This window comes from Ranitomeya variabilis, chromosome 2, assembly GCF_051348905.1.
Source record: "Ranitomeya variabilis isolate aRanVar5 chromosome 2, aRanVar5.hap1, whole genome shotgun sequence".
NCBI lineage: Eukaryota > Metazoa > Chordata > Amphibia > Anura > Dendrobatidae > Ranitomeya > Ranitomeya variabilis.
In genome coordinates, this window is record NC_135233.1 from 795,609,437 (window position 1) to 795,629,920 (window position 20,484).

A 20,484-nucleotide genomic window follows, 5' to 3' on the forward strand; every position below is an offset into this window, starting at 1 on the left:
TTTCTAGCCGTTTTGTACAAGTAGGTTGTAAATTATTTATTACACCATGACATTCAATTCAGAATCATTTTCTTAAAGAGAAAAAAAAGTATTTACTCATTGATCAGATTGCATGGCCTTGGAATTTAGGGGAACGAGACTAAAGGTACCTTCACACTAAACGATATCGCTAGCGATCCGTGACGTTGCAGCGTCCTGGCTAGCGATATCGTTGAGTTTGACACGCAGCAGCGATCAGGATCCTGCTGTGATATCGCTGGTCGTTGGTTAAAGTTCAGAACTTTATTTGGTCGTCAGATCGCCGTGTATCGTTGTGTTTGACAGCAAAAGCAACGATACCAGCGATGTTTTACAATGGTAACCAGGGTAAATATCGGGTTACTAAGCGCAGGGCCGCGCTTAGTAACCCGATGTTTACCCTGGTTACCAGTGTAAAATGTAAAAAAACAAACAGTACATACTCACCTTCGCGTACCCCGGTGTCCGCTTCCTGCTCTGACTGAGCGCCGGCCGTAAAGTGAAAGCACAGCACAGCGGTGACGTCACCGCTCTGCTGTTAGGGCCGGCACTCACAGTCAGTGCAGGAAGCGGACGCCGGGGGACGCGAAGGTGAGTATGTACTGTTTGTTTTTTTACATTTTACACTGGTAACCAGGGTAAACATCGGGTTACTAAGCGCGGCCCTGCGCTTAGCAACCCGATGTTTACCCTGGTTACCTGGGGACCTCGGCATCGTTGGTCGCTGGAGAGCTGTCTGTGTGACAGCTCTCCAGCGACCAAACAGCGACGCTGCAGCGATCGGCATAGTTGTCTGTATCGCTGCAGCGTCGCTTAGTGTGAAGGTACCTTAACATTCTGAGATAAAAGGAACTGTAAAATGGACAGAGCTGCAATGCTGCTCCTAGAGCAACTGTGAACAGAGCATTACATGTTGGATATAGCGGGATAGACAGACCATCTGATGTGTATGAACGTCTTTTCACCATTGACAGATGTCAAGGAAATAAGGAGCAGACCACCTGAATTCAATGTTCACTCCTGTAGTTCCCCTGTTAGATAAGGCACCCAGGTATTCGGAAAATGTAAAATACAAATTACTGGCCAAGGGGTTACAGTTTCAAGCCCTTTTTCTACTTGTAGCATTTTTTTTTTTCACATGTTTGACTTTTGTCTAGAGGTAAGATACAGAACAGATCACTATGCACAACTGCTAGACTCTAGAGCTTTTAATATGATTGCAAAAAAGAAGAGCCAGACGAGTAGATGTTTTTTTTTTTTTTTTTTTTAACTAATCATGTTTAAAATTAAAGAAGCACTCCCATCAAAGTTGTTATCCTCCTAATATACTGCAACCATCATCATATTATATAGCACTGTGTACTAACAATTGCTCATTTTGCCTTTCTACCCAGCTACTAATTCTTCTCTTTTCTCTGCTCTATGTAGAAACAGTAAGTCTCTTGTCCCTGAATTTATCATTCCCCTTGTCAATGCTTGACGCAGCTACTCCCCCCTCCACCCTTCCAGGGACTTTTGCAGTGACTTATTACTCATACAGGGAAAACTCTCCTCCTGTTTCTACATAGAGCTTAGAAGAATTCAATTAGTCATTTTTTAATCACGTGAATTCATAGCCCTAATGGAAGAGAGAAGAATTAACTGGGTAGAAAGGCAAAATGAGCAATTGTAAGTACACAGGCCATCTTTCCTGAGGTGTCATTCCGGGCTGCAGTTTTAAAGATTTGATTTTCAAAAGCAACTTCAAATGATAAAATAAAGTTATAAAAGAACTCACAAACTTCTATAGAAGGGTGTTGTGGACTTGCTCTGTGACCTGTGCACATGTTACTGCGCAGGGAGGGTGAATGACCTATGTCTTTCACCTACTGTAACTGTTGTTATCTATAGGTTTAAAGGGAACTGGATATGTTGACAAAGGTATCTGATCTGCAGGCAGGGTGCTATATAGGAGGAGCTGATTGGATTGATATACATTTTTGGGGAAAAGTTTTGGTATAAGGCTGGGCTCACACTTGCGAGTGTGATGTGAGAAAATCGTGCGAGTCTCTCGCATCAATACCTGCACTGCCGCCGGCACTCGGGACCGGAGAGTTCAGCTGCATAGAAATACATGCAGCCGCACGCTCCGATTCGAGTGCCGGCAGCAGTGCCGGGTATTGAAGCGAGTTTCTCGCATAACACTCACAAGTGTGACCCCGGCCTAACTTGCATTTTATTCATTGAAATCCATGATATTTGTAAGCATACCAGTCCAACGGGTTGTCATTTGCTGAGTAGGACCGCCCACTGGACTTGTATTCTGACAAATACCATGGATTTTAATGAATATATAAATGATGACAGAAGTATTCTAGGAGTGATACCTTTATTGGCTAACCAGAAAATAATATGTTTGCAAGCTTTCAGAGCACAGTGGCTCCTTCTTCAGGCAGATTACAAATAGATTAATAAGAGACAAGCACAACATTTAAAGAATACTACAGGAGGACAATGTGTTAGGGGGTGGGAAGTGTGATGAGCCCATAGATAAGCCATGGTAATCCAATTAGGCATTTTCTTAAGGTACCTTTACACTAAAGGCCCCGTCACACTTAGCGACGCTGCAGCGATACAGACAACGATGCCGAACGCTGCAGCGTCGCTGTTTAGTCGCTGTGTGGTCGCTGGGGAGCTGTCACACAGACAGCTCTCCAGCGACCAACGATGCCGAGGTCCCCGGGTAACCAGGGTAAACATCGGGTTGCTAAGCGCAGGGCCGCGCTTAGTAACCCGATGTTTACCCTGGTTACCAGTGTAAAATGTAAAAAAACAAACAGTACATACTCACCTTCGCGTCCCCCGGCGTCCGCTTCCTGCACTGACTGAGCGCCGGCCCTAACAGCAGAGCGGTGACGTCACCGCTGTGCTGTGCTTTCACTTTACGGACGGCAGTCAGTCAGTGCGGGAAGCAGACGGCAAGGGACCTGACAGACACCGGAATGTGAGTATGTAGTGTTTGGGTTTTTTTACATTTACGATGGTAACCAGGGTAAACATCGGGTTACTAAGCGCGGCCCTGTGCTTAGTAACCCGATGTTTACCCTGGTTACCAGTGAAGACATCGCTGAATCCGTGTCACACACACCGATTCAGCGATGTCAGCGGGACCTCAACGATCAAAAAAAGGTCCAGGCCATTCCGACATGACCAGCGATCTCACAGCAGGGGCCTGGTCGCTGCTACGTGTCAAACATAGCGAGATCGCTACTGAGGTCGCTGTTGCGTCACAAAACTTGTGACTCAGCAGCGATCTCGCTAGCGACCTTGCTTAGTGTGACGGGGGCTTAAGCGACGCTTCAGCGATATAGACAACGATCCGACCTAAACTAGATCGCTGGAGCGTCGCTGTTAGGTCGCTGTAGAGACGTCAAACACAGCAGCTCCAGAACGATGCAGGAGCGATCCAGTGACGTAACGGCGACTCACTTATCGTTCATGCTCCATGCAAAAACATTGCTGACATCGTTGCTTTTGCTGTCAAACATGACGATACACGCCGATCTAGCGACCAAATAAAGTTCTGGACTTCTAGCTCCGACCAGCGATATCACAGCAGGATCCAGATCGCTGCTGCGTGTCAAACTCAACGAGATCGCTATCCAGGACGCTGCAACGTCACGGATCGTTGTCGTTCTCGTTGGAAAGTTGTTTAGTGTGAAGGTACCTTTACAAATGGAGAGCAGTGGGAATAACATTCTTAGTTATCTGGAGTCAGTCTGGTGGAGGTGTGAATTGTATCCATGTAGTGACTCATAAATCCAGGTGTTAAATTGAGTCCTAGTGTCAACGAATTAAACATATTCATTAGTTTGTATTCCCAAATTTTTCTTTCCCTGTGGTCCTTAAAATTACCTTTTAGTATTAAGACTTTTAAGTCTGTCATACTGTGTCCAGGTCTATAGAAATGTTTTCCCACAGGTGTGTCCATTTCCCACACACAGTCTAAGAATTAGACATTATTGATACATTCGCCCTTGTGATTTTATTGAATTTTATCAACATGTTATTTATGGAGTGTATTAGTTATTACATACGGTATTTTAATCTAGTAAAACCTTCATTTTTCCTTTATGTTTTTCTCTAATGAACCAATATACATTGAAGTATTATGTTTACCCAATAGCTGAAAATTTACAGAAGATGCTAACGTTCTAACTTCCAGCAACAGAGCTGGGTCAGCTGGTCACCGAAATTTGTGTTCTCCTGCAAAATGATAAAAATTAAGCGCTCCGCATTCTCTCCGCAGCCGTCATTTCAGTTTATTTACTGTGCACGCTCTCAATTAGTCACAGCTAGCGCATTAATAGCTGCTTTTCTCGACTTACCACATGAAGTATTGATTGCGTCTCGGAGCTCGGCATATTTCCACTTGCTTAAGTCATGCTTCTTGACGCTGGCGGCAGATTTTGTAGCCTGTACTTGCACTCCCCTACAACAACACCACATACAAGTTATTTTATAGGACAAATGACATTAAATACCAACTACAAGCTATGCAATAAAAAGCTTTTAGAAATTACATGAGAATAGAAATCTGCAGGATGGCGGATGCAGAATGCTGACAAATATTTGGTTTGGGCTCCGAAAGGTATATTTTAGCTTTCACTTCTGACAAAATAATAAACCGTGTGATACACTAGTTGATTTCTTTATAGGAATGGAGAATAGTAAAGACCTTCAATGATGTACAGTGCCAGGGAAAGCAGTCACAGCAAAAGTATTCGGCCGATACATCCAAATTACTAGACGTGCCAGCAGTTAGTCAATTGTACACTTTTATGGCGCACCACTTGGGTATGAACGCCTACTTGGAAATAAGTGTCACAATATATATAAAGAACTGTGCAATTAGTAGAAAAGACTTTAACAGAATGGAAATTGTTTTCAAAGGTTAAGCCGACATATCCAGGTAGAGAAAGATGTGGCACCTCCTAGACCTAGAGCCATGTTCCAGGACAACGCATCTTGGCATGGTTGATCTTCGACCTAAACTTTCTGAAAGAATATCTTATGTGGTACGGAAGGGATTGCATGGAATATGAGCTCCGGGATTACTGAGCAGCCTACGGAGTAAATCCATTTGTAGTGTATGGCGACAACCTTCATGCGCTTGGACTCCATAACGTTTCCAAGGCTCCACTGCCTAATGCTTTTTTTCACACTGAAGGTTACCATCTATAATGCTGTTGTACAAAAGGGAACATGAAATTCATGATCCTTTCTTTTCTGGTTACTTTACATTAACATACAACGGTCTTCCATTAAGACTTTGCGGTACATGCACTTCATGCGATGCAACTAATGGAAATGATGCCTCAGCCTGGATTCTATTATGTGTTAGTGCTGAAGATCAAAGAAAATATCCACAATGTTGAGTCCCTTTTTAAATATGTTGTAGTTCTTTTTAAATTGTTTTTCAACCATTTTTTTTTTCTAAGAGATAAAGTTTCTCCTTGAGTGAAACAGCCAAGGGAGACTTATTAGTCAGACAATGCTAATGCTCCCAGGGAAAAAGTACATAAAGAGGATCTCCTCAGAGGAAGAGAATAGGACCATCTACTGAGGTTGCAGTTCTAGAAGTCAAAACTTACTCTTTGAATAGCCTTGTTAAACAACGTAAGGCCCCATACACATTAGACTCACGTCTGCCGAGCCTGACGATTTGGCCGACACTCTATTGCGCACCGGACAACTGACCATCAGGAGAGAGGTCAATCTAATGTGTGTGGTTGGCTTCAGGATATAATGCTAAATCTGTTTTATCCATTGTTTATACATTGAGACTGACCTATACCGGAAGGAATCATCCGTCAACTCACTGTTACACGCCTCCTCGGCACATAATTATTCTACCATTAAAGCCATCCCAGTTGGCCAGTTTTTGAGGAATAGGCGGGTTTGCTCTACAGAGACCCGCTTCGAGAGACAGTCCGCCATCCTCACAGAGCGCTTCCGGGCACGGGGGTATAGCCGTAGGTGCATCAGGGCAGGGTATGGAAGGGCAAAATCCACACGAAGGGAGGAATTACTTCTACAAACGAAGAGGTCCAGGTCGGACAATGAGTCTGGGGTGAGGTTCATTTCCACCTCTAACTGTCAGTGGAGTCGCATCCAGGGAATACTCAATAGACATTGGTCTGTTTTACAGACTGATGGAATTTTGGCATCACATTTAACAAAGTCTCCCCTGATGGTACAACGGAGGGGAAAAAATCTGAAGGATGCCTTAGTGAGGAGTCACTATGTGGCAAAAATTAATAGAAATTTCCTGGGTGCGACTAGTCCAAGACAGGGGTGCTTCCCCTGCGGCTCATGTGTCGCGTGTCCGAATATTCTCAGGTGTGGGACATTTAAAACCTCAGACGGGAGCAGGGAATTCAAAATACGAGACTATATCTCGTGTAATACATCATGCGTAATTTATTACGCCACTTGTCCCTGCTCCCTAATCTATGTTGGTCTCACATCTAGGGAATTAAAAATTCGGACACGCGAACATGTACGAGATATTATTGCTGCTGGGGAAGTGACAGAAATGACAGAGGTGGTAAGTCTTAAGACTATACCGAGACACTTTCGGACTTTCCATGGATCCGATCCTCGAGGCCTTAAAGTCAGAGGTATCGATAGGATACATGGTGGTATCAGGGGTGGCGATACAGTAAAATTATTAGCACAACGAGAATGTAAGTGGATCTTCACTCTTGATACCTTGACTCCGAAGGGTCTCAATGAAAAATTGAGCTTCGCCCCATTCCTTTGACTGACCTGGCCTTAAAGTTGTGTTGTTGCTCTGCTCCACTATTTATAACCCGTTGTGCCTGTGCGACATTGGAAGTATAGTGGGTACTACTGTGCTCAGCTCTCTCTCAAAAATTGAGTTTACTCACCATTTCTTTTAATTATATGTTTATTAATTGTCTTGTGTGTTTTCCTGGTTTTTCATTTTAGTTTTCCTAATAACTTGACCACGGTTCCGGATGTCATATGGGCTACAGTGGACTTCTTTATGCCACAGTCACATAAGAGGAATATCAAGTCATCACCTTGTTGTTCTTGGTTGCTTATGTTATTATTAAGCTGTTTGTATTATGAGTATATTAATCTGTGTATTGCACTTGTCACTTTCAGTCACTATGTGTACCTTCTGTGGTACCATTTTTATGTCACTTTAATAATTTGTGGGTCCCCTCAAAAAAACCCTTATATTTATTATGAATGTCTATAATATTTGTATAATGTATTGATATATAATATGCTCACCTAGTTTGTATAAGTGCACTTACATCAGCATATGCACTATGTGAGTTGGTAGTTCCTCAATGATCCTCCCAAAGATGTCCGCCACCGCGGTCTCCTTCAATATGGCCGCCGGCAGTGCGCATGCCTGCTGTGGTCCGGATCGCTCGTTTTGGCCGCTCCGGCCGCTACAAGCTGGGCGTGTGTGTCACCTGACGTCACATGGTGGTTTACCATCTACATACACGCCCAGCTGCGGCTGGTTCGGCGATGACGCGCACCGGACACCACCGCGCATGCGCCATTTGCCCGGCGACACTTCCGGTTTTGCTACTATAAAAATACCAGGGGACAGGTTGTAAACTGAACCCTGTTGAAAAAGCTATCTAGCGAAACGTGCGTTCGGGGAAAGTGAGAAGGAAGGGGGCACCTTTCATGACTACTAAACATGGGTAAGCCGTTTTTATGTTTCACCTGATATGTATTGGCCTCAGAAAATGTGGGATACCTTTGGGACCCCTTGCCTAACTATAGGTGTTATGACTGGCGTACTCATATGAGATGGGAAAGTAATATTAGTGCCTCTCTTCACTCATTTTTTCCGTTATGCTTCCTCCTTATTGTTTTTCTCCTGTTTTGCAGAGTGTTTACAATACACCCCTGCATCTTTTTTGTGTTACTTATGTCATTGTTGTTTTAAGTGTTGGATTACATTAATAAAATAGTGTTTCTGTTTATACCTTTTATATAATTATGTATGTGTGGACTTTTTTGCTCTATTTTTCTGGTTTTATCTCTGTTTGGAGCAGTCCTGGTGACTCCAATAACTGGATGCCCTGGGGGTGTCCTGGGAGAGCTGAGTTACTTCGCTCTCACTCACAGTGTACTTCAGTGCTTTATGATTACGTAATTATTTATCCTAAATAAACCTGATATTAATATTGTGCCTGTCTTTTTAAGTCAGTAGAAGCATTGGTTAGAATTGGATATTCATTGTCCAACCAGCGATTGTTATGACTGACTGGGATTTTGGGTTAACCCGTCGCTGATTAAACATACTTTGGCCTTGAATCAGCATTGTTTCTTGTTGTACAACATCCGTATAAAAGGTGACTTTTCTAATGTATTCCTTTGATAACTTTGCCGTTATCACTCATTTCATAATGATATCTACACTACGAAGTGCCCTATATATTTTTTTTTCATTATGTATCAAGGAAGTCAATATTAACCCTTAAAAGAGGCTTGCAAAATAAAATGGGTAATAAAGCTAAACCGGTACCTTGTCCTAAAGACAAAAATACCTGTCTTGGGATTCTGGTTTAGCGTTATATCCCAAGTCATGTGGCAAGGATCTTCAAAGGGCTGTTTAGTCCAGTGCCAAAACACGTAGCCTGCTTTTTCTTGAATAAACCTGATATTACTATTCTGCTTATCCTCTTAAGTCAACCATTGGTTGCCTTAAAGGGGCTGTCCCACAAACAAAAGTTCATTTTAATCAATAGATATTGGAATAAAAACAAACTCCACAATTAGATGTGTTTAGAAAGAATCTCCCTGTGCTGAGATAATCTTATAAATGTGCCTGTACTGTGTAATGGCTGTGTCTGACCGTACAGGAACATGGTCTGATCATACCGCAGCTCCTGGGCGAAGGGACACAGACATAAGACAGTACACAGCAGGGGCACATTTATAAGATTATAAACACATCCAATTATGGAAATTATTATTATTCCAAGATTTATTGATTACAATCAATTTTGTTTGTGGGAAAACACCTTTAATGACTTCTAAGACTGAAACCTCCAACCGATGGCACTAGAGACCCTGTTCTCTCCCTCTGCGAGAGGCCATTTGTATTTCTCGGACATGGCGCAGTGTTTCAGAGTAAAACATAATTCTTAATGTGAGTAGGTATGACACTGGACAGGTTCCATCTAATTCAGAACGTACCAACTACTATAATTCAAAAATTACCACCTATTTTCAATACATTTTGAAATTTGATGCATGTCAAAATGTGTGTTACCATGTATTTGTACAGCTATTGTATAACTTTCTGATAGCTATTATTTAGCTAAAAGACTGTAAGAACATGACTGACGAAGACCTTATTTCATATAACAAACAGTTCAGCAATACACACAAGACAAATGACAAGCACACGCGCGCACATTGGGGAACAAAACCCATTAGTATTTATAATTTTTTTTTACAAATAAAGTCAATACTGTCAGAAACCATTAGTTTTTTAGATGATGCTTTTAGAGTGATTCAATCCCAACATCAAAAGCATGCTGGAAAACAATGACCAAATCAAAATATTGACATATAATTTCAAGAATTAAATGTAATTAATGTATAAATTATAAAATGGGTTAATATTAATGAATAAATTAAAAAATATATAAATATATAACATGTCCACATTGATGGTCTCACCAACCTAGACAGAATGTCAGACATTTCTTTGGCCATTTCATCCCTGAAGAAACGGTTAATGAAATAAAAAGTGAATAAAAAGTGAATGGAGCAACAACATAAAAGTAAAAAAAATAAATCTTAAAATACACCATATATATCTATCTACACATTATAAATTACCCTCATTGGCTCTTGGCAGTTACCAATTATTCCCAAAAGGTTCCCAACTAAATCCCAACATTTAGGTTCACTCAAAACCGAGATCACAGGGATCTTTGAGTAAAAGCTTGGGTATGTTCTCATTTGTCATTCATGTATAGAAGAGATCTCGCCGATACTAGGCAGCGTGATTTTTTTTCTTTTGGACGCAACCATAGATCTTCAATGAATTTTGGTACTTAATTTGCCCATGCTTGTACCAACCACATGCTACTGAAAATCAGGGATGCGGATAGAAATTATCTAGACTCTTCCGACTATCTAGAAAACTTTTTTTTGCGTAATCTATCGGTCTCTTTAAAGGCTTATAGGAGATTAGGCTAAAATATAAAAAGAAAAAGCAGAAAGACTCCCCAGTTTTAAGGGCAGTAATAAAATGTGTCAATATTAACCCTTTCCAAGATATCAATATTAATTCCAAGTTGGAAAATCTAACTGATCTAAAGGTGAAGTCTCCTGACCGAGAACTTCTTTTCGATTGGATTCTCAGCTAATTTTGCACATGGAAGCTACAGCCAGACAAATATTTCTCCTAAGAAATGCTCGACTGGTTCTTGTGATGAAAAAGCCATCAGGAGTTTCAGAGCATGCACTTTGGTAAAAGGTCATTTAAAGGCAAGTAAGTAAAAATGTCATCACTTTTTTCATTGAAATAAGACTTTATTGTATTTTATTCAGGACTGAGGCTACTATGTCCAGATCAGGTAAATCCAGTACTTGAACAACTCTTATATTGCTTTGAGCCTCACAAATAAAAACGGTCAATGCTGCTCATAGCTACCAATGCCATCAATTCATCAGAAACATTAACATCGGAATATAATTGGTTAACATTTTTGAGACCCTATGTGACTGGATAGGATTTTAAACATTTTAGTAAAAATGCTTGAAAAAGCAATATATTCTATCACTATGGATGCATTTTTTTTTTTTTTTTTAGCAAAGAGCACTGGTCCTGTGATCCCCATATTCACTCATTGTCTATGAATCTATGCAGGAGACACATAATGGAAGCATGTATTGATCACTCCCCCCTCGTTCCAGGTGAAGTCAGCAAAGCAGTGTGTGTATGGGTCCAGGTTAATGGTGCTCTGCGTTAACACTAAAAATAGCTGTTATCACAACAAATGATTGAAAAGGGTTTTAAAGGCATAAAGAATAACAAAAAAAAATCCGATTCTCCCTGTAATGAGCCCCCAAACCACCTGTCATCTTTAGGTTACTGGTCTAGCTCCTCTTCAGTCCATTAAACAGACCCTCCATAGTAACAGAAGGAAAAGGAATGTAGAAATAATTCAATATTTCTAACATACAAGTACACGCTCAGCAAGGTATCCTTGAATAAATATTCAATGAAATGGTTTATTACCTAGGAAGATTTAGCGAATTATGGAACCATCTAGATTTGGGCTTTTTTCATAATTAAACCATGAGTGGGTAGTGGAATTGTGCCTGTTTTCAGGACATGAGACATCATTTTTACTATCATTGTTGATTTCTTGTATGAATTTTTGAAATGAATAAAAATATTGATTATTTATACATTCCTTTTCCCTCTGTTTGTTTGAAGTATTGTGATATTGGAGTGTGACCTTAGCGTGTTCAAGGACTAATATGTATATATCCTCTTCAGTCCATGTAGCCATCCTTGTGGTCTTTTATTATTTATACTCTGGGCTTCCTGACAGCTCTCGCTCTGTATCTCTAGACTACATTTCCCAAGAGACAGTGTGCGCTGGCCTCTTTGCCAGAGCAATATTCATCCACAGCTCCCTCACTCTCTCTCAGTGCCCATCCACTCCATCTATACAGTGCCATCCTGAGACTCCTACAGTCTCAAGATGGAGAAATTATTGTCCCCAATATTTCTCCCTCTTAACATTTTCCCCACTTCATCTAATGTGCGCTGCCCCGACACTACTGAAGTCAATAATGGTACAGACAATACTACTACTATAGGTGATGCTGGTACCATACAGGCTCAGTGTACTGTAGGGCAACAATGAGTCTTATAACATATTAATGTATTCTAAATGTAAGTTAGCACTATCCTTTCTGGCCAAAGTCACTAGATAATAAAATGGCTATTCTTCTCTGTGGACCTTACAGCTCCTATGTAGCTCATGTTCTTTCACTTCCTGTGAAACTTCTCGAGGACCCCCAAATCATGTCCTCCAAAATAACATCATGGTTCAGTGTACACTACTTTAAAGCAGCTAGCTGATCCCCATATGTTGTGAGCAGGCTGTGCTTGGCTCACATGTTATGTTTCCTGCAAAGCACAGACTGGAAATCTCTACACTGTGCTTTGAATGGACTGTAGCACAAAGCTACCACATATGACTTCTCAGGAACAGAGCTAAATTTTAATACTAAGTAAACAGCTCAGGAACAGAGCTAGATCTTAATACACATATATATTATGAAGTTTTTTAAAGGCTTTACAATAAAGCTCCTTTAAAAAGGTGAAACTCAAGGTTTCTAACATTACAGGAAGTAACATAATGGATGCATGTTACGGTTCGCTAAAGAACAAACAGCCAAAATGACAGCCCCTTTCTGACATTAGTTGATGCTCTGCAGATAATGGCCATGGATGCTGCTGACAGATTTCCTGCTCTGCATGTCTTTAGACGTTACATGAATACTGCATGTTCGATGCTTAAAGGGCCACTATCACCCCCTCCAGCCGTTATAAACTAAAAGAGCCACCTTGTGCAGCAGTAATGCTGCATTCTAACAAGGTGGCTCTTTTAGTTTTTGGTGCATGTATTCCCAAAATAAAGCGTTTTATAACTTCTCCAAAATACCTGTCTTTCGCCAGGGAGGCAGGTCCTCACCCCAATGCTTGAAACGCCGCACTGCCGTCACTCAAATCTTCAGGGGCGCCGCCCCCATCATTCTGTTTTTGCATGAAATCCGGCGCCTGCGCTGTGTAGTACTATCTGGTGCTGGCGCAGTGAGCTCCGGCCGTCTGACGTCACAACCAGGCTTGCAGACTGCGCCTGTGCGGCCACCCACCTTGTGAATCCCAGACCCGCAGTGTGTTATGCATTATGCAGAGTGCGGGGCTGGGATTCACAAGCAGGGCGGCCGCACAGGCGCAGTCTGCAAGCCTGGCTGTGACGTCAGACGGCCAGAGCTCACTGCGCCTGCACCAGACAGTACTACACTGCGCAGGCGCCGGATTTCATGCAAAAACAGAATGATGGGGGCGGCGCCAAAAACTAAAAGAGCCACCTTGTTAGAATGCAGCATTACTGCTGCACAAGGTGGCTCTTTTAGTTTATAACGGCTGGAATGGGGTGACAGTGGCCCTTTAACCCTGCATTCTGACCACAAAAGTGAGAAAATAATCTAAAAAGGGAGCCATGATCGCTCAGTATTACCTGCACTGCACGAAGGGGGCAGGGAAAACATTAGCCACAAGATGCAGAGCAGGAAATAATCTCAAAGGGGGCATTTGGCAACTTGTCTTGTAGAGTCCAGTATTATGCATTCATTTCTTCCCATTCCTGGAGAATTAAAAGTATTATCCATGATTTTTGAAAAATCTACCCTAGAGTAATGAATGATATAAAATAAAGAATTTAACACTACTTCAAATGGATCTGACACCAGATTTCAGAATACAAACTACATACGTTATCGAATAGATATCATCAATATGGGGTGAAGCTGGTGTCCTTGCTGCAAAAATTCATCTCAGAATGGCTGTAGAATTATTTTTAAAACATTGCTAATGAGCCTAAATGAGTCCAGCTGTAGTCCAATGGCACCTCATGATCATGCTGCATGGGGGCAAATGTTGCGACAGAGAAAGTCTCTCGTCCATCCACACAGATACTGCAGATGCTATTGACTATTACATTTAAAGAGAATCTGTCAGCATGTTTTTGTTATGTAATCCAATAGCAGCATGATGTAGGGGATGAGAGCCTGATTCCAGGAATATGTCACTTACTGGGCTGTATGCTGATGTTTAAATAAAATCAGTGCGTTATCAGCAGATTATCACTACAGGACAAGGTGTCTCGTGCTTCCTAGTCCTCCTGCTCTATGTAACCCCGCCCACACCACTGATTAGCTGCATTCTGGCAATACACAATGTACACAGAAAGCTACCAAACAGTGATATGGGCGGGTTACAGAGGGCTCGGCATTCAGAGAAGTGCTACATCTGCAGCAGGAAAAATGTGATTTTATCACAACTGCTGCACCCTACAGAGTAAGTGACATCGCAGGAATCAGGGTCTCTTCCCTTACATCATTCTGCACTCAGATGAGGTAGCGGAAGCCTTGTAAAAGATCCCCTTTAACAGGTTAAAACCTGTCTGTTGTGATATCAAGCCCTATTCTGATGGTCTACAACAATAACTGAAATCTTAAAAGATACACAAATATGCAGTAAATACACAGTGCACAGGCAATATAAGAAAAGGTCGTTGACCAAAGTAATACAGTGGGGTCAAATGAAAAACATACATTGTCATTTTGTCCTTTCCTCCATCAGCCCTGAAAACAGAAGACAAGCTATATTAGTTTAAATGTGTCATTGACCCAATTTTGGCAATCTCAGATTTGATAATTCCCTTCATGTGTCGTCGCTGCTTTGATTCAATATATAATGATCTCTGCTGGAACTCGGCAAAGGATTATATTTTCCGGTTGACTTTAATCTTTTCAAGTCTTTTACAGGATAACATGATTAGCAAAAATAAAATTAGCAATAATTAAAAAACCTTTTCTTTAATAATTATTTCCAGAACCCCCTACAAAGCCTTTAATGTGTAAAGACCTTTGTGAATTCCCTAATTGCCTATTCGATTGAACACTTTTTTAATTTCTTCATTTCTTTTAAATTTCCATTTTATGTTGAAATCACACATGCAGGTCTCAGATGATTAAACATTTCATGTGTGTATGAGACATCTCTTACTTGGCATTTGTCGGACAGGGCACAGTGACATCCGGTTTTATGCTGCAGAAATAAAGATTAGATTGTGCATTTTTAAAGGAGATATACAGTATAAGAAAGTTAGTGAATATTTAGGAACAGAGGCTAAAGCCGTGTAGTGCAGCGGCTAACATGTAGAGCAACCCTAACAAAGACAGCCATCAGACGTGGCCACAAGATTTTCTCCAAAGTACGTTTAAAAAAAAAAAGAGAAAGAAATACACATATATAAAAATCTGTATATGTGTGTCTGTGAGTAATATATATGCATAAATATATACATACTGTATACACGGTATATACAGGGCCTTGCGAAAGTATTCTTTTCAACCTTTTCTCACATATCATGCTTCAAACATAAAGATACCAAATGTAAATTTTTGATGAAGAATCAACAACAAGTGGAACACAATTGTGAAGTTGAATGAAATTTATTGATAATTTTAAATTTTTGTGGAAATTCAAAAAACTGAAAAGTGGGGCGTGCAATATTATTCGGCCCCTTTAACTTAATACTTTGTTGCGCCACCTCTTGCTGCGATTACAGCTGCAAGTCACTTGGGGTATGTCTCTATCAGTTTTGTACATTGAGAGACTGAAATTCTTGCCCATTCTTCCTTGGCAAACAGCTCGAGCTCAGTGAGGTTTGATGGAGATCGTTTGTGAACAGCAGTTTTCAGCTCTTTCCACAGATTCTCGATTGGATTGAGGTCTGCACTTTGACTTGGTCATTCTAACACCTGCATATGTTTATTTGTGAACCATTCCATTGTAGATTTTGCTTTATGTTTGGGATCATTGTCTCGTTGGAAGACAAATCTCCGTCCCAGTCTCAGGTCTTTTGCAGACTCCAACAGGTTTTCTTCAAGAATGGTCCTGTATTTGGCTCCATCCATCTTCCCATCAATTTTAACCATCTTCCCTGTCCCTGCTGAAGAAAAGCAGGCCCAAACCATGATCCTGCCACCACCATGTTTGACAGTGAGGATGGTGTATTCAGGGTGATGAGCTGTGTTGCCTTTACGCCAAACATATCGTTTGGCATTGTTGCCAAAAAGTTCGATTTTGGTTTCATCTGACCAGAGCACCTTCTTCTACATGTTTAGTGTGTCTCTCAGGTGGGTTGTTGCAAACTTTAAAATATACTACTTTTTATGGATATCTTTGAGAATTGGCTTTCTTCTTGCCACTTTTCCATAAAGGCCAGATTTGTGCAGTGTACGACTAATTGTTGTCCTATGGACAGACTGTCCCACCTCAGCTGTAGATCTCTACAGTTCATCCAGCGTGATCATGGGCCTCTTGGCTGCATCTCTGATCAGTCTTCTCCTTGTTTGAGATGAAAGTTTAGAGGGACGGCCAGGTCTTGGTAGATTTGCAGTGGTATGATACTCCTTCCATTTCAATGTGATCCCTTGCACAGTGCTCCTTGGGATGTTTAAAGTTTTGGAAATCATTTTGTATCCAAGTCCGGCTTTAAACTTCTCCACAACAGTATCACGGACCTGCCTGTTGTGTTCCTTGGTCTTCATGATGCTCTCTGTGCTTCAAACAGAACCCTGAGACTATCACAGAGCAGGTGCATTTATACGGAGACTTTATTACACACAGGTGGATTATATTTATCATCATTAGGCATTTAGGACAACATTGGATCATTCAGAGATACACAATGAACTTCTGGAGTGAGTTTTCTGCACTGAAAGTAAAGGGGCCGAATAATATTGCACGCCCCACTTTTCAGTTTTTGAATTTCCACAAAAACGTAAAATAACCAATAAATTTTGTTCAACTTCACAATTGTGTTCCACTTGTTGTTGATTAGTCACCAAAAATTTACATTTGGTATCTTTATGTTTGAAGCATGATATGTGGGAAAAGGTTGAAAAGTTCCAGGGGGCCGAATACTTTTGCAAGGCACTGAATATATACACATTTTTTTTCTCTTTTATATATTATATATATATATGTGTATATGTATGTATGGTATGTATGTGTATATATACAGTATATATATATATATATATATATATATATATATATATACACACATACATACACACATAAAAACTGTCGCGCCGCTCACTTGGCAAGCAGATTAAAAATTGTATATAATATTAAACAAGAGATTTAAGTATACATACAAAAGCAGGCCTATTAGGACAAAGTACAATTACTGATTTTCAGTTCACGGGTTATCCCAGCCATATGGCGTGCCCTTGCCTAGTAATGGTCACCGATCTACTGTACATTGCAGCCATATGGTGTGCCCTGGCCTAGTAATGGTTACCAATCTACATTCCAGCCATATTGTGCAACCTGGTCTAGTAATGGTCACCGATCTACTACATTCCAGCCATATGGTGCGCCCTGGTCTAGTAATGGTCACCGATCTACTACATTCCAGCCATATGGTGCGCCCTGGCCTTGTAATGGTCACCGATCTACTACATTCCAGTCATATTGCGCGCCATGGTCTATAATGGTCACCGATCTACAACATTTCAGCCATATGGCGCTACCTGGTCTAGCAATGGTCACCGATCTACGACATTCCAGCCATATGGCGCGCCCTGGCCTTGTAATGGTCACCGATCTACTACATTCCAGCCATATGGTGTGCCCCTGGTCTAGTAATGGTCACCGATCTACTACATTCCAGTCATATTGCGCGCCATGGTCTAGTAATGGTCACCGATCTACTACATTCCAGTCATATTGCGCGCCCTGGTCTAATATTGGTCACCGATCTACTACATTCCAGCCATATGGTGCGCCCTGGTCTAGTAATGGTCACCGATCTACTACATTCCAGCCATATTGCGCGCCATGGTCTAATAATGGTCACCGATCTACAACATTTCAGCCATATGGCGCGACCTGGTCTAGCAATGGTCACCGATCTACTACATTCCAGCCATATGGCACGCCCTGGCCTTGTAATGGTCACCGATCTACTACATTCCAGTCATATTGCGCGCCATGGTCTAGTAATGGTCACCGATCTACTACATTCCAGTCATATTGCGCGCCATGGTCTAATAATGGTCACCGATCTACTACATTCCAGTCATATTGCGCGCCATGGTCTAGTAATGGTCACTGATCTACTACATTCTAGTCATATTGCGCGCCCTGGTCTAATATTGGTCACCGATCTACTACATTCCAGCCATATGGTGCGCCCTGGTCTAGTAATGGTCACCGATCTACTACATTCCAGCCATATGGCACGCCCTGGCCTTGTAATGGTCACCGATCTACCACATTCCAGCCATATGGTGTGCCCCTGGTCTAGTAATGGTCACCGATCTACTACATTCCAGTCATATGGCGCGCCTGTTAACACAGGCAAATAAAGATGATGATGACATAACGATGGTAAATATGACTGTTCTGTCCACATACTGTATATAGGGCAAGATATTGGCAACACATCCAATATCTAGGATTTTTATGCCAGCATCTGACAAATGAGCATTTTGCTCGTAGTTTGTATGATTGCTGGCCTGTTTATACAAGCCGATAATTGCAGACGTGTTCCTACTAACGCTCGTTCACTAATTATTGGCTTGTGTGAAAGAGCCGTTACTTAGAAAATGTCTACATTTTTCCATTTCGTCCTTACACAATTGGCCTTTTTTTCCCTCACAAATCCCACTCCCTGTGACTGGTTATGTGTATGTTCCAGTACCCCGGAAGAAAGCGATGGGAGGAAACGGCTAACAAGAGAAATGGTTAAAATGAATTTGAACCGCACTGTACTTGGGTTTACGTCTTTGGCTTCGCACAGCTCCGTTATCTCTGAAGGGCAGATATTTGCTTTACAAATGCCTAGTGTTTTAGCTTAATATATGCATGCCACATATTAGGAGAAATCCTGAAAATGAGTTTGTAGCGGAATTCCAGCTAGAAATGGTTGGAGACTTGTAAAGGAAAAACACTTTGTTCTTTGAATTCCAGTCACCTTGTTTTAAGTTAAAGCGGTGACTGCCAACATGTATTTCTCTCAGGCCTTCTATCCCCTGGGAAGAGATTAGTTCTCTCACACATGAAATGCATTTAATACCCGCTATCGGTGTAGAACACATACGTCATATTAGAAAGCATTGAATGCGGCATTTACAGAATACACAACGCTCCCAAAGTTCTAATGACCTGCAGATCTGCTCTTACAAAAACTTGCTAACGAGATGCAAGCAAATTAGGGACTATAAATATTAATGCGGCACTAATCGATTTTCGGCGTGCTGCATCATCAGCAAGTCATAAAAACGAGGCATTAATATCTACATGGCTCTCCCTGGCGTGGTCTGTGTGATGGAGTAGATTTACAAACAGTTAAGAACAGCTCAAAATAATAGGGCTCAGCCTTCTAGACCCCGTCTACGTGTGTATTACTGTCGGCTCGATATTCCTCTAAGCTTTGCAGCATCCATTCGGGGTTTAATGGACATTAGTAAGCCTGCAAGGAAGATCCGAGGTCAGCTTTTATAAGAAGAGTTCATGTTTTACTTATCTTAGAAAAAAAAGTATTGTGGAAAAAGGAAGAAAAAACAGAGCAGCAGTACAATCTGACAAACAGCCTTGCTCTTGGTCAGCTCTAGGTTTAATTAAAAAAAAGAAGAAGAAGAGATGATAACAAAAAGGTATCTGAGATACCCAATTAATTAATTACTTAATTATTTAAATAATTAATTAAACCCAAACTGATGCAGCATAAAAGCAAAACTAAGCTAGGCCCAAAATGTTCTACTTCAGCTACCGACGATGAGCAAAAGATAACAATCTACTTGCCATGTTGTGCGTGAGCTCTCACGAGTCACTGCACCATCGCCCCAGCCAAGGAACATGTGGCACAGCGAATTAATCAAACACAAACATACGGACCTGGAAACAAGCTGCACTCATCACAGTTCACTGCTCGATCTCAGAGAAATATATATATTCCGAGGACGACAACACAACCGGGACCCATAAATCACGTCAAAAGTTTAAATAAGTGAATAAAAGGAAAAAAAAAACGTGAGTCTTGACTCCACTTAAATGAATCCCTTCCCTTTGGAGCCCATAAGCTTACAGATACCGTCTGTGTGGTTAGCAGGGGGCGAAGAAGAGCAGAGATTAAATCATCTTTGCTTTGTACAGGGAGATCCGGTCTAGATAACGCTCTAAGGTTAATATATTCACCAAAAACTGGCCCCAGGCTCTGAATAATGCGAGCGAAATGATTTCACACAAATGACGGAACTTTCAGTGATTGTAAAACAAAGTCACTTTCAAAAAGTATCAGAACTAAATAAAGAGCCCGACTCGAATCTGTAGGACCCGTAGAGATGTCATTGAGATAACCCCCTGATTCATTAAGTTGGCCCCTGAACTACGGGGTAAAACTGATTGAAAAGTCGCAACATTTTTAAGACAACTCAAAATTGAGCAAAATGTTCTAACTCTTAGCGTTTTTACGCACGGACTGGTTTTGAACACTCGGCAAAGCTAATGCAGAAGACGGCTTAGCCAAGCCCACCAGAAAGATTCATCATAACTAATGCCACAAAATATACACCAACCCCTGACTGGAG

General features: G+C 41.3%; 1 protein-coding gene across 8 annotated transcripts in view; it reads right to left on the bottom strand.

The window, feature by feature from the left end:
* Positions 1–20,484, bottom strand: part of MYO6 (myosin VI) — a 278,543-nt gene that overhangs the window by 19,184 nt on the left and 238,875 nt on the right. For 2 of the 8 annotated variants that reach the window (XM_077289858.1, XM_077289857.1), the window contains exons 29-32: positions 14,885–14,926; positions 14,431–14,460; positions 9,749–9,787; positions 4,386–4,489 (exon numbers count right to left, since the gene is read on the bottom strand). In XM_077289858.1, the coding sequence (XP_077145973.1) occupies positions 4,386–4,489; positions 9,749–9,787; positions 14,431–14,460; positions 14,885–14,926 (215 nt within the window). The remainder of the gene's footprint in view (positions 1–4,385; positions 4,490–9,748; positions 9,788–14,430; positions 14,461–14,884; positions 14,927–20,484) is intronic. The other 6 variants (XM_077289862.1, XM_077289861.1, XM_077289865.1 and 3 more) reach the window with 4 other exon arrangements.